Source organism: Monodelphis domestica, chromosome 8 (assembly GCF_027887165.1).
Source record: "Monodelphis domestica isolate mMonDom1 chromosome 8, mMonDom1.pri, whole genome shotgun sequence".
Lineage (NCBI taxonomy): Eukaryota > Metazoa > Chordata > Mammalia > Didelphimorphia > Didelphidae > Monodelphis > Monodelphis domestica.
Window position 1 is genome coordinate 238,354,978 of NC_077234.1, and position 14,850 is coordinate 238,369,827.

General features: G+C 40.3%; 1 protein-coding gene across 28 annotated transcripts in view; it reads left to right on the forward strand.

Moving 5' to 3' along the window:
* Window positions 1–488: 488 nt before the first annotated feature.
* The window catches only part of REPS2 (RALBP1 associated Eps domain containing 2), a 257,690-nt gene continuing 243,328 nt past the window's right edge, over window positions 489–14,850 (forward strand). For 6 of the 28 annotated variants that reach the window (XM_056808631.1, XM_056808634.1, XM_056808636.1 and 3 more), the window contains exon 1: window positions 493–1,622. In XM_056808631.1, coding sequence (XP_056664609.1) covers window positions 1,236–1,622 — 387 coding nt within the window. In that variant the 5' untranslated portion in view covers window positions 493–1,235. Of the gene's footprint in view, window positions 1,623–14,850 lie in introns of all 28 variants that reach the window. The other 22 variants (XM_056808633.1, XM_056808639.1, XM_056808638.1 and 19 more) reach the window with 7 other exon arrangements.

Here is a 14,850-nt window from a genome sequence, read left to right on the forward strand (position 1 = left end):
TTCACGTCTTTGAACTTGAGTAGCCACAACACCAGGGCTTTGGTTCCTAATGTCCCAGGTAGCTTTAGGATTCTCGGGGTTGAGTCACTGTGATATATCCCTCCCGTCATTGCCCAGCCCAGTCCTGCGCTGTGCCACCCACAAGCACACACATACAGTTCCTGCTCTCTCTGAGAATGGGGATCTAACCTTGTCTGCATTCTTCCTCTTAGGGGATTCAGCCGTGACAGACGTATACAAGACTACATCCCGCTCTGGGGACCGAAATGGAACAATAAAAACGAGAATGTTTACATTATGCTTGTTCATAATCATATCTAATCCCATGTGTGGGAAGGCGGCCCCAGGGATAAACATCCGTGTGGAGGCTGAGGCAATCCGTGAAGGACACCTGCTAAAATTCCGCGAGGTGGGGCGGGATACATCTTTCCCAAACCCTGCGGGGGAGGGAATGTTCTTCCCTTTGCAGAAAGAGAGACAAGGGATATAGACCTCTCTTCCAGTCCGGGTGAGGGGGAGATGAACTTCTAGACCACCTTCTCGAGCCTCCCCCTCCCCCAGCCTCCCGTGGAGAGGTGTGCGTCTGTGTGATGGGAAAGCCGAGAAGGGCCAGCAGGTGGAACGAGGAATAGGGGTGGTGGTCACCTAAGCAGAGAATAATAGTGAGATCAAGGCATTGAGCGCAGCGTGTTTGAAGCTGGAGGCGGGGAGAAGAGGCTGAGTATATGCGTGTGTGCGTGTGTGCGTGTGCGTGTGCGTGTGTGTGTGTGTGTGTGTGTGTGTGTGTGTGTGTGTGTGTGTGTGTGAGTGTGGGGCTGTTAGTGGTCGCGGGCCCGGGGATCCCCGGTCTCTGATTGGCTAAAATGGCGCCTCTCTCTGTTTCCATGTGGTAGGAGCTGCCGCGGCACAACATTAAAGGAAAGGAAAGGGGGAGGGGGATGGGTTGTGAGCCAGCTTGAAGGAGGAGGAGGAGGAGAAGGAGACCCGAGGAACAGGGGCCCCGGGCGGGCGGCTGCTGGCGGAGTCAGAATAAACATTGCAGAGAGGGGCTTAGGGAGAGAGAGGCCAGAGTGGGAGGTGCGGCCGCTGCTGCTGTTGCTGCTGCTGCTGTTGCTGCTGCTGCACCAGCCCTTCCGCCTGCAAAGTCCAGCTGCTGCAGCTGTCCCCGGGATCCCCGCCTCCCCGCGCGTTTCCTTTCCTTGGCCGAGTTCCCTTTCCCTGCTCACGGGCGGCCCATGGAGCAGGGACCTGCGGCGGCGGCGGGGACGGCTGGGGCTGTTGGGGCAGCAGCCAGCGCCAGCGCCCCTGCTGCAGCAGCAGCTGCGGCTGCGGGATCCTCGTTGTCTGGGGCCAGCGCGGGCTACTGCCCGGTGCCCCTGCCCCTGAGTGACAGTGAACAGCAGTGCTACTCGGAGCTCTTCGCGCGCTGTTGCTGCGCCTCCGCCACCTCCTCCTCCTCGTCCTCTTCCTCCTCGTCGTCCTCTTCCTCCTTTGTACACCCTCAACCACCCTCTGAAGTGGGCAGGGGAGCCCCGATCCCCGGACCTGCAGTCACTGCAGGGGCCAGCCAAGTGGGAGATCTGTTCAGGGCATCGCAGCTCCCCGCCGAGACCCTGCACCAGGTAGGTGAGCTAGTGCCACTGCTGCTTGCTGGGGGGCTGGCAGGCTGGCTGGAGGAGACCGAGGTTGGGCAGATGTGACTGCTGGGAGGGAAGGGGAGAAAGAAGAGAATTGTTAGGGCACTGACAAGGCGTGGATGCAGCTGCCTCTGGACAGTGTGAGGTTGCCTGGGCTCAGACCCTTTTCCTCTCCGGGTTTTAGCTTCTCTTGCCCACGCAGATCCTCCCCAAAGTGAAGCTGCCCACCCCTCAGCACTTCACCTCTGTGGAGAGGTTTTCAATATTCCTCTCCTCTTCCCCAAAGCGGGGTTTTTTTTTGGGGGGGGGGTGAGATTTCTTACTCTTTACCATAAGGATAGAAAGTTTGTTGGGTTGTGGGGGCGGTGGTGGATGTTTTTGTTTTTGTTTGCCTCTGTAGGTTTTCTCCAGACTCAGTCCCTCCCATCTTCTATTATCTCTTCTCCCTTCCGTCTTCCCTCCTCCCCTTTCTCCTAATGAACTTGGAAGATGAATTCAGGGATGTGAAGGGGGTGAACATTCACTGGATTAGAAGCGGGGGCAGGAGAGGATTCAGGGAAATTTGAACTTGGAGAGGAAAGAAGGGCTGGGTGTTTATTTCGGTTTGTTCAGTAATATACATCAGACTTCCTCTAACTGGGTTGTTACTCTTGAAAGAACTCGAGAAAACCTTTAGTTGCGACTTGTTGAAGGGATTTAGGTAAGAACTGATTGTTTAGAAGCTTCCAAATTAAACTCAAACTTTTGGGGGTTAAAATTAAGTTAGTTGGGGAAGAAGGCCAGGGTGTTTGTTGACTGATGGCAAGGTTTATGTTTCTGAATTCTTATTCCCACTTGGACACTTAAGACTTGAAATGGTTTGGAGGCTTTTGGACCAAAGGCTCCGCCTCCTCTTTTTCTGGTTAGACCTGGTTAAGCAGATTGAAAGAATCCAATGGCATAATTTAAATAAAGGAATGAAAGCCTATAAGGGCATCCTGTTTTGGTTTTTATTTTTTCTGATTTTCTTGTTCACATGAAATAGTGCTATTTAATTTTTGTGGATGTTTTCTTGCTGCCCACATTTAATGGTATCATATCATTTTTAGCATCCAGCTTTGAACTTGAGATGGGTCTCTGACATAAATCTTGAATTTCGAAACTTCTGACTTTTTTTGCACTTTCAGTACAGTGAGATACCCTTTCATATATTTGGAACACTAAAATGAGTAGCGTTAGGGATAGACAATTGAATTTGCAATTCTTCTTCTAAGGTAGATACTATTATGCACATAAGTAATCTTTCTCTTTTAAAAGTTTGTAGATATGCCATTTATGCATGTTTGTCTAATCCTTATTTAGCTAGTACAGTGGATCCTTTCCCCCTCTCATCTGAAGAATTCAGGATTGTTTTCATCTTTTTGCAAATTATAATAATAAGACAAGCAGTATTTTTTTGCCTTTGCTCTGAGTTCAAAGCCAGCCTCTAACTTTACAATATCAGTTTGTCTCAGTTTCCTCATCAGTAAATGGAGATAATAGGAGCACTCAAGAGTGTTGTGAAGATCAGGTAAAAAAATATTTGTAAAGCTCTTATAGTAAGTACTATATAGATGTCAGCAATGATCATTATGGTGATGATAAGCCTCTAAGAGGCACTGATGTATGATAATGTTCAGGAGTCCAAGAATGTTTGGGTTCAAATCTTTCCTTAGGAGTTTACTTGTTGTGTGACCCTAGGCAAGTAATTTAACTTTTGTTTTGCCTCAGTTTCTCATCTGTAAAATGGGGATAATAATAGAAGCTACCTCCTGGGGTTTTTCTGAGGATCAAAAGAAATAATCATTGTAAAGTTCTTATCATAGCACTTAGCACATAAGTCAACACTATAAATGTTAGCTATTACCACCACCACCACCACCACTACTACTACTTTAGCTCCCTATAAGCATACTCTGATTCTTGTTACTGACTAGGCAAAAATATATATAATTTATAATCTACTTTTCCCACCGATCATAGGCAAGTCATTTTACAGGTGAGTAAATTAAGTCACCGAAAGTAAAATGATTCAAAGAATGCCTTTAGAAAGTCACTTGAGTCCATGAAAAAGCCACTGTCTAATCACAGATCTTTATTAAATAAGAATCTAAGAATGTTTAACAAATGCTCATTAAACCAGCTTGCTCACACCCACAGAAAGCTTGGATAAAATACTCTTACCAGCTTCTCAGTTAATAGGGAAGAAATGATAGGATTGAAGTAGGCAACACCGTAAATCGGTGACAAAGTTGAGAACGATGTCACTTACGTTTGTTAGGTGACAGGAAATTCATGATGTGATAGGTGCAGGTAGGACTAGGGGAGGAAACGTTAATTTTCACTAGAGTGTTTCTTGACTCTTACTTTCCCAAGTCTGGGAGACTTTCATGGTGAGAGTTCAAAGGTTCGAATATGACATCTCTGCCAAGGTGTGTGGTTAAAACAGAACTCAGAGCACTTATATGAGTGGGCAATGTCTGACTTATAATGATGGGAAGAAATTCATTTGGAAGAGATCTCTTGAGAGCTGTTAGTGCAGTGGACCATTTCTAGGCAGATGTGGCATACAACAAACTAACATTGATCTATCCATTTCCTCCACTTCTTTTCTTTTAAAAAATAAAGTGTGATTAAAATGAATATCAAGAGCAGTCACTTAAAAGATCCAGACCAAACCCCTCTACTAATTGAAAGAGTCGCTTCCATTTCTCTTGACTCTTACTTGGTCTGGGGAAGGAATTGCTGCCCATGATTTACTTTATCCTAGGTGTGGCTGTTAAGATCCTAGTCACTCTATTAAGTGAATTGAGACATTCTTAATTCTTAACCTTTCCCCCCCATCAAACAGAAACCAATAAGATCAGAATTAAGTTGAGGAACAGGTATGACTGCTCAAAGCTGGAGAGCCTTAAACTTCTGAGGCTGTTTCTATGGCAACAGTCACTTTCCCCCCCCCCCCCCTTAATCAGCATATAATTAATATTAACATAATGTTCTGGAGCTTTACCTGGAGAAAGTATTCATAGCACAAAGTACTTTACTTTCTTTCCTCTTCACAAGTGGTTTCCCTATTGGATTCTGTGTTGAAATAAAAACAAACCTTATGCCTGTTACTTTATATAAAATTCACATCACTAAAAATTTACTTGTAAATTGAATTATAATCTACTTGCCTTGGAGGAACTCCCAAAATAAATAGACTCTTTGGTTAATATATTTTTAAATAAAAGAATACTTGGAAAGTGAATACTTATTCACTTCATTTAAAAGGTCAGACTTTTGTTTCTTTCTTTTTTCAGACAAACCTAGGAAAAAGGGGAAATGAAATAATTTTAAACCAGAAAGATATTATTTAAAAGCCTGGGAAATATTTGGAAGGAAAATTTTATTCTAATATTTTAAGATAGAAAAATACTGGTTAGACTTTTCTGACATTGGTTGATGCCTGAAAAGTAGGAAAAGACAGCTAAGTTTGGGGGGGGGGGAAGGGATTTGGAGTGGGAGGTAGGAGGAAAAAAAAAAAGCTCTAAATGGAAGCAGCAGGCAGTGTCACTAGAAGGACTGAGAGAAGAAGAGAAAGGAGAGCTGTTCCTAGACCAAGTGTCAGAGATGTATCCATAGATTGGGGACTTCACCTCATTCAGCACCGACCGTTTCTTTAGTCCCATCCCTGGACCTTTCTGTCAGGATTCCTTTTCCCTCCAGTACCTACGTCTTGGTGAAGTAGGTGCTGTGTGTTTGATATTATCTTCCTCTTAGTCCTATACACAGAGGCAGTTACCTGTTTGCTTAAAACACAAGGCACTTGATTGTTGAGAATTATATTTTTACAGGGTGAAGAGGAGATACTTAGTAGTTAGGTCCCCAGATGAGCCCCTTAAAGAAACCTGCCCTGACTCTAACGCTGTGTGACCTTGAGCAAGTCACTTAATTGCAGTCAGCTTCAGTTTCCTCATTTTGTAAACTGAGAATAATTTTTACACTGCTTATCTCAACTTTACAATCTTCCACTCTGGTCTAGCCCTCTTTGAGACATTTGGTCTTGTACTGTAGGTATTTTTTATAAATAATGCCATAAAATGATTGCAGCTTAAATACCGACAGCCATCTATGGCCATGATGAGGCTGAGAAGTTCGACTAAAACTCCAATAAGACCCTTCAAATGAAATCAATGTGTGCTTCAATATTTGGTGCAAAGGAGGGCATGAATGAGGACTGAGAACATAAATCCAGGAGTAAGCAATGAGAAATTCTCAAGCAGATGCTCCTTATGTTTTTGGGAGTGCCATGGATCCCTTTAGAAGTCTGGTAAAGTTTAGGCACCCCTCCTCAGAATATTGCTTTTAAATGCCTAAGATAAAATATATAGTATTACAAAGAAATACACTAATGTTGAAATAGTCAATATATTTTTTAAAAGCCTATGTTCATGGACTCCCAAGCAGAAGCCTAATATACATACACACAATAATAAATACTTTCTCTGAGAAAAGAATTGGAACATGTTAGATAACAAAAATCAAATTGACTTGATTTTAATAGATAGAAAAGAGCATGTTACCAACATGAGAATCTTACCTGAATCAGTTGAGTGTGTCCAGTCAGATTAGTTATTTAAGAGCAAAGATCAAAACTGATACAAAGCTAGAAGAAAGGTTAAACCCAAGAAATAGATGTAATATTCAGTTAAATCAATTCAAACTTATTTAAATGATTTATTGATACAAATGAGAAAGGAATGGAGGAAAGGACAATGAAACTAATTGTCACAATTTCTTACAGAAATTTAATAGCTATAAATAGGATATTATCTAGAAAACCAATAATAGTAATAATAGCTAATATTTATATATAATGTTCTAAAATACTTTATAATTTCATTTTATCCTCCCAAAATTGCTGAGAGGCAGATGTTATTATTATCCCCATTTTTAGAAGGGGAAGCTTAGACAGATAGAGGTTAAATGACTTGCCCAGGGTCACACAACTTTTTAGTTTGCTTCTGACCTTGAGTTTGAAAAGTAAATGCTTCCTAACTCTAGGTCCAATGCTGTATCTACTGGGCCATTTGTCTACCTCAAACAAAAGGATAAAACCCACCTATATCTCCCAACACTTAAGAGAATTGACATGGCAGCCAAAAGCTACAGTGGTTTAGAATATAAACTTTCATAAAATCTTAAGTAGAAAGATGGGGAAGATTATGAGCAATATCACTCCATAAAATATAGGTTCCTGATTGGTGAATACTTCATGAGTGGCTCTTCTGTATCAGGCTGTATGCTCCAGGTGTGCTTTTCTTTGATCTCTGGCCATTTTCTGGTTAGCCCCTTTACTATCTTCCACATACATACATACATACATACATACATATATTTCTCTATATACACTCCTCCCCCATATACCTTCACCTCTCCTCTTTTTTCCAATGTCAGAAACACAATCCAATCTCCTATTGGTTTTTTTCTCTTCTATGTCTCCATTCATCCATACTCTCACTTTTCAGATTATCCCTTCTTGCCCACCACTTCCCTAATGTATTATATCCCCCTTAAAATTATTCACAGGGCAAAGCATCATGTTGGACATAGGGAGAATGACACACTTTAAATATTGGAAAGGATGTGGAAGAAGCAACATAGAGCAGTGGTATGGAACTCCAGTAGAAATGGGGTTACTGTCCATGCATAGGAATCTCTTCAGGCTGCATAGTGACTTAAATTTAAAATGTAATGCTATCTATCTATGCTTTATTATATTTTTATTTACTTTGTCTGATATTTCCCAATTATATTTCAGTCTGGTTCAGGCTCTACTGGGGAGGTTTGATGACTGCATGAGGGCTGTGGGTTTGCACAATTGGTATCTTAGAGGTAAAAGATGCTTTCAAAGAAATATATGATTAAAAAAAAAGAAAAGATGATAGAGAGAAAAAGGGGAAACTGAGGGAGAACACCAGTTTTCACATCCTCATGATGACAAGAGAACATGAGGGAGATGCCTAGCATGTAGTATGGACTCTGGTGAATTTTTGAAAGGATGTGGTCAAAAGTAGCATTGGATGGGCAGGCATGGAAGGGTATGTTATCCGTATCATTAGAAGGAATCCCCTCCTTAGTGAAGTATCTGCCTTAGAGGATTTTTTTTTTTTTTGGTGTTTTTGTTTGGTGAGGAAAGTGTTTTGCAAGACTTACTGTGCCATAGAAGTATGTATTTTTAAAAATTATTTCCTGGAAAGTAGTGGGAAGAGGAGTACCTTTCTCTTATTGCTTGTGTTCATAATTGATTATGTTAGCTTCTTCTAGGAAATATGCTCCTACTTCTTTGTTCCTTATATCAATGAAAGGCAATTGATTAGATAGGAATGGCCAAGGAGAAGGAAGAGCCAAAGATAATTCTGCCTGCTGAATGATCAGAAGGATTTAGTCTTCCCAGCCTATCTTCATAGCATCCCTCATGTTTCTTCTCCTTTTCCCTTGACCCCACTCTAGTTTGGAAATGCCATCATCTCTTGCTTGGGCTATCATAATAGCTGGCTTCTTACCTGGCCTTCCTGCCTCTAGTATCTCATTGCCAACTCATCTTTTGGATGGCTGCCCTCATGATTTTTCCAATATCCCTCTAATGACAGCATTCCTCCAGTCAGAAATCTACATTGTCTTCTATTTGCAAAGTATGAATGCCTTATGAGGAACACTGAAGACTTTCACTCCCACATTATGATTCCACTTAACTTGCACTGTTCCTTTTTCTACACTCCATATTTAGGTAAAAGGAGGCTCACCATCCCTCATTTTTGTCCTCCTCTTTTCCATTCTTAACCTTTGCTTATTTTGTACTTCTTGCCTGGAACAGATTGCTTTCCCTCTCACCTCTAATGTTCTGTCTGACATCTCTCCCAAGAGTATCCAACTTAGGTGTCTCCTTTTCTCTCTCCTCATATTTCTCAGAGCACATTCTTTGGACCTCTTCTTCCCACGTGTTACATTTGACTTTTAGATGTAGTTTTCTGGCATAGAAGTCTTATCCTTTCTTAGTGGATGATGACCCTCTTAGGCAGGCTCTGTGTCTTATTTCATCACTGGCTCTCCAGCAATATGGCATCGTTGGTATAATCGTTATGTTTCAGGTACTTAGTGAGTTAAATAGGCCTTTAGGGGAGGGCCTGGGGGGCATAATCATCTTCTTATAGCATTATTTCTATGGAGAAAACAGTCCTGGTTCTAGCCAATTGTTTTATAGCCAAAAATAAATTCAGAACTGCTTGCATGTGTGTGTGTGTGTGTGTGTGTGTGTGTGTGTGTGTGTGTTCAGCAGAATCAAATGCACTTCATACCTCTAGACAACAGTTTAATATATAATTAAAATTTTATCTTGGAGTTTTTTTTTAGCCTCTTTAATTCAACACATATTGTAAGTAAAGTACTATGTGCAGGTTGTGAATGTTATAATAGGCAGGTATGGAGAAAAAATCAGCAGATGACTTAAAACTGGCATGCTTTATTCTGATAACAGAATGTTAAGAAGAAGAGCTCTTGGAAATCAGGTTTTGGAGAAGCATTTATTTATTTATTTATTTAATAAAAATATTTTTCCATGGTTACATGATTCATGTTTTCTCCCTCCTCTCATCCCTCCCCCCTCCTGGAGTTGACAAGCAATTCCACTGGGTTATACTAGGACCCGTTTCTATATTGTTCATTTTTGTTAAAGAGCAAGCCTTTAAAACCCAAACTCCCAAACATGTTTTCTTCTGGATTTCTACTCCCACAGTTCTTTCTCTGGATGTGGATAGTGTTCTTTCTCTTAAGTCCCATAGAATTGTCCCCGGATCATTATATTGCAGTTGGTAGCAAAGTCTATCACATTTGATTGTCCCATAATATTTGCTATTATATATAAAGTTCTCCTGGTTCTGCTTATTTCACTGTGCATCAGTCCATGGAGGTCTTGCCAGTTCTTATAGAAATCCATCAACTCATCATCCCTTGTAGCACAACAGCATTCCTTCACCATTATATACCGCCATTTGTTCACCCAATCAAGGGACATCTCCTCATTTTCTATTTTTTTTGCTACCACAAAGAGCATAGCTGTAAATATTTGTGCATAAACAGGTTCTTGACCAGTTTTTATCTCTTTGGGATACACACCCAGTAGGGGTACTGCTGGATCAAAGGGCATGATCCAAATTGCCCTTCAGAATGGTTGGATCAATTCATACTTCTACCAGCAATGCATTAGTTGGAAAAGCATTTAAGTACCTACTCTGCCAGGCAATGCCCTAGGCACTGGTGATTTAAATATAAAGCAGGAGAGGATTGCAAAGAAATCAGACTAGAAGCCGATGTAAGACAGTGGTATCAAACTTAAATAAAAACGGGGACCATCCGCAAAGATCCCTGCAGGCCACATATTGACTTACTCTCAGAGATTACTTTAAAAAAATGGAAGCAATTTTTAAACGACAATTAAAAAACTAAACAACGGAAACTTTCTTTGAAACAAGATCTCCCTTACACTGTAGTGCTTGTAAATGCGACATAGTCTGACACTCTTAAGAGGCCCATGACATATGGATGGCATAGATAGGCAACACCCAATGCTCAAAGCTGTGTGTAGCTTGTCTAGATAGCAGACTTGTAACAAAGCTACTATCTGCTCAACAGAAGGAAGTGCATAGTTTGATTGTTAGTTAAAAAAAAAAAAACCCAAAGCCCAAACTTGATGTTTCATCTTCATAGTTAACCTATTCCTAGGATGCAGTAGAATTAATTAAGGCTATGTATGCCATTAAAGAGTACATGATGTTTCTTCTTGTTGGACTGCTACACACCAGGGCTGTAGACTAGGTAACTGAAAGACCTTAAACCTGTTGGTGAATTAGGGGGAGGGATACGGATGAGAACAGTTTGTTCCAATGGTCAGAAAGGCAGTTGAAGCAGTCACTGTGGAGCTTGGAGTTTGGTTAGACATTGAAGAATCCAACATCATCCACTTCTTCCAGAGCTGTCTTGACGTTTGTCTTGCCACTTGATTCAGATGATTCTAGAAGAGAGTGAGTCTGAACAACTTTGTGCAGCTTTGTCCCACTGAAATCCAGTTCACTAGAAAGTCAAGACATCACCTTCTGATGTCTTTGTTCCTCTTAGAAAAATGATGGACCAATGGCAGAAGCAGCAGCAGCAACAGCAGCAACAACAAGAAGCCTGGGATTGCATAATACATTTATCTATTGGGGAAATAGTATGAAGAAGTGTCTAACAATATATTTTTCTAAACATATGGTTGTTTTCTTGCCATGTTTTATATCTTCACATTTTTTTTCTTCTTTACAGACTTACTGAGGTCAATCTAATTTGGAGATTTTGTCATAACTTGTTTGGGTTATCATTATAGATAGCTTCTTACCCTACCAGGATATAAGAGACCTTGTGGAGAGTTAAGGGCAATGGTTTCAGGGAGACCTAGATGACTAGGATGGTCCAACTCAGTTTTCCAGTTTATGATTCTGTTTGTTCTTTAGAGGCTTATTTAGGTGAACATTTTTTTGTAATTAGAAGTATCAGGTAAGAAGCCAGAAGGAGATGGGATTCTGACAAAGGATAATGTATAAGATAAAAAAAAACTAGATATTTATTTACAGATAAATAATTGGAAACCAGAAAGTGTAGGGACATTGTATATTAGCAGCAACATCAGGCAGTAACTACAGTATTCATGCTTCAGATTTGTTTTAGGAGAATTGGGCAAGTCAGTGGGCAAATTCGAGAAGTAGGAAATCAAAGATGAACAAAAAGAGTAAAGTGATCACTGTCCTAGTTTCATATTTTTGTGATGATCTACCTTAGGGAATTTGAAGTCTTGAGAAGCTTTGCTTAAATGTTTGCTTTTATAGGTGGCAAGCACCCTCAGGGTATTCCTTCCTTTTGTATATTCAATTCTGGCTCACCCACACTCTTGCCTGCCTCTCTCCAACTCCTTTCTCCCTCATACCTGCTTTTACCATTTATTTAAAACCTGAAAGTACCTATTATTTTGGAACTGAAACAGTTTTTTAACAGACAACCTTTGGACATGAAGATGACAGAAAGTCAGTACTTCTTAGACAGAATACAAAAGGTCTTTAAAAGTGAGAAAGAAATTGCCTACTCTAAAATTTGGAGAAGTTTTTGTTCGGAAAAGCCTGAAAAACTTTCAGATATTCTCGCTTCTACAGTTTGGGGTTCTGTAACTTATTTAACACCTTGGTGCTTCACTTTCCTCAGCTGCTAAAAGAGAAGATTGGACTATCAGAACTTAGCCTGGGGGCTGTGACCTTTTTTTTTTTAATAGTGATAAGTGTTTCACAGTCTAATTATTTTCCTTTTTTATCACATGTATTTTATTTTGTTCAATCTAAAAAACATTATTCTGGCAAAGAATCCATTGGGTTTATCAAGCTGCCAAAGGGTTCCGTGATGCACAGAAAGGTTGAGGAGCCTGGGCTAGATGGCTTCTGAGATCCCTTCTGTTCCCATTGTCCTTCCTACTCCACCAATGTGGATTTCACAAAAGTCTACTGTTGTTACTTTAAAAAATCCAATCTTTTCATGAAAACTTGAAATTGTTGCCCCTAAGGCATCAGATACACAAAAGTTGTCACAAACAGTACTCAACGATTTTCAATTTTGATAGGTTTAGTATAGTTCTATCATCAGATCCTAGGCTAATTGCATCACAGAATTAGCTCCATTTATAATTAATTGTTGTTGCCTTGTTTCACCATGTTTGACTCTTTGGGACCCTGTTTGGACTTTTCTTGGCAATGATACTGAAATTGTTTGTTATCTTTTTCTCTAGCTCATTTTATGGATGAGGAAACTGAGACAAATAGGGTTAAGTGACTTGCCCAGGGTCACTGAACTCATAAGTATATGAAGTTAGAGTTGAACTTGGAGGAAGATGAGTCTTCCTGACTCCAGGCTAGGCACTCTATCCACTGTTCTACATACTTATCCTATAGTTAATAACCTGTCAAGATTTATGCCTCTTTCCCCTCCCTTCCCCTAGGACATCATTGTGTTAGTATGGATCATAGAATCATAGGCTTAAACTAGAAAAGGATCTTGGAGGCTCTCTAGTACAGAGATGTCAAGCCCATCTCTGGTAATCCAGAGATGTCAAGCGCATCTCCCATAGCCCAGAGATGTCAGACACATCTCGGGTAGTCCAACAAGACTGTGGGCAACACTCAGTGGGAGTGAACTGGATTAAAATGCCATTGGGAAACATTAACAAAATAAATAAAAATACAATAGAACATAATATTAATTTGTGGTTTTCTAGGTCAGTAGGTGGTTCATGGGTAGACTTATATTAGGGTTTAGTGGCCCCCATTTCGATTTAAGTTTGATCCACTAATTTAGTTCATTCCACCTTCTATTAACAGATGAGAAAAATGAGGTCCACAGAGATTAAAGGTCTTGTCTGCGCAGATAGTCAGTGGTAGCTCCAGGATTTGAACCCAGGTTCTATGACTCTAAATCTACTAGTTTTTCTACCATAACCTTCTACACCAGACAGTTACTCCTTTGTTTGATATTTAATTAATTTATTATGTTGAATAAACTAAGAAAAGCTTATATTATTTATACAATTAATTCCGTGTATTCAAGCCCCTGTTTTGTTGTTCAGTTCTTTTAGTTGTGTCTGCCTCTTCTTGACTCTGTTTAGGGTTTTCTTGGCAAAGATACTGGAGTGGTTTGCCATTTCCTTCTTCAGCTCATTTTACAGATGCGAAGGCTGAAGCAAACAGGGTTAAGTGTTTCACTCTGGGTCACACAGCTAGTAAGTGTCTGAGACCAGATTTGAACTCAGAGAAGAGTTTTCTTGTCTTCAGTCCTGATAGTTTATCCGCTATGCCACCTAGCTGCCTCCCAAATCCTGTTTGGGGGCTTTTTTTACCTTCATTCTCTTGCATCATTAAATGTAAAACTAAATGAAGGCAACGTGTGGCCCAAAGTGCCTGGATTGGGCCCCTCTGATACAAATACTAACTTGGTATTTTCCCCAGTGTGGCCTTTTTCTCTTTTTCCAGTTGAGTGTTTTTAGCCCACTGGGCAGTGGCAAATCTGTTCCATCTTGTGTGCGTCCGGTGTAAGATTCCCTATTGCTGCCGCCTTCTTTTGGCCCGTGTCACATCCCTCCTGTTCAGCCTTCTGTGCTCATGCACATTCTAGATGGCCGCTTCTGCTACTGTAACACATCTAGCATTTCATCTAGTTACACTAAAAACATACTCCAGATAGGACATCTTTACCGGCTACATGAGCTATATGAGCACTGTTCTCCGTGCACTAGTGACTTTATTTGCAATGCTCCGCTGGGGAGTGGAAGTTGGTGGTTGGACTTATTTTTCAGCATCACCAGGCTAATCTCTTTACCTGAGGGACTTTTGTTAGGTTGAAAACCTGAATAGATGGTTGGAATTGGATATATTTCTGCAACCGAGAGCTAAGAGTTCTCATCAGCTTTTCAAATAGGTTTAAAACCTTTTTTATAGTAATTACTGATTTTGACTTGACAAAATGTTACAAATTAGAACTCATTTCATTGCAAGATAACAACTCTTTATTCATGATTTTGGGGAGAGTGAACAGTTCCAAGTATATAGATTTTTCTAGATTTATATTTAACCCTTTTATGACCTAGCAATTACAATTTAAAAAATCATTTTCAGTGACTTGAAATGACTTATATACTTCCTGATTCCCTTAAAATTTTTTTTAAACTCATACCTTCTGCCTTAGAGTCAATACTAAAGTATTGGTTCCAAGGTAGAAGAATAGTTTAAGAGATGGGCTAATGGGGTTAAATGATTTGCCCAGGGCAACACAGCTAGGAAGTATCTGAGGTCAAATTTGAACTCAGGACCTCCTATCTCCAACCCTGGTTCTCTATCCCCTTAACACCTAGTTTCCCCCCTTTAATTTAAATTTTTATTTTATTTTATTAATTTAAAATTTTTTCATTATGTTTTTACATTATCTGTATTTCTTAATATTTCTCTATCCCTGCAGAATCATTCACTATTATTAAGAATAAAAACGGGAGGAAAAGTTTATTTAACCTAACACAATGACAAATTCTGATATTACATGGTATGTCCCATATTTATAGTCTCCCCCTTCTACAAAAGGAATATATAAC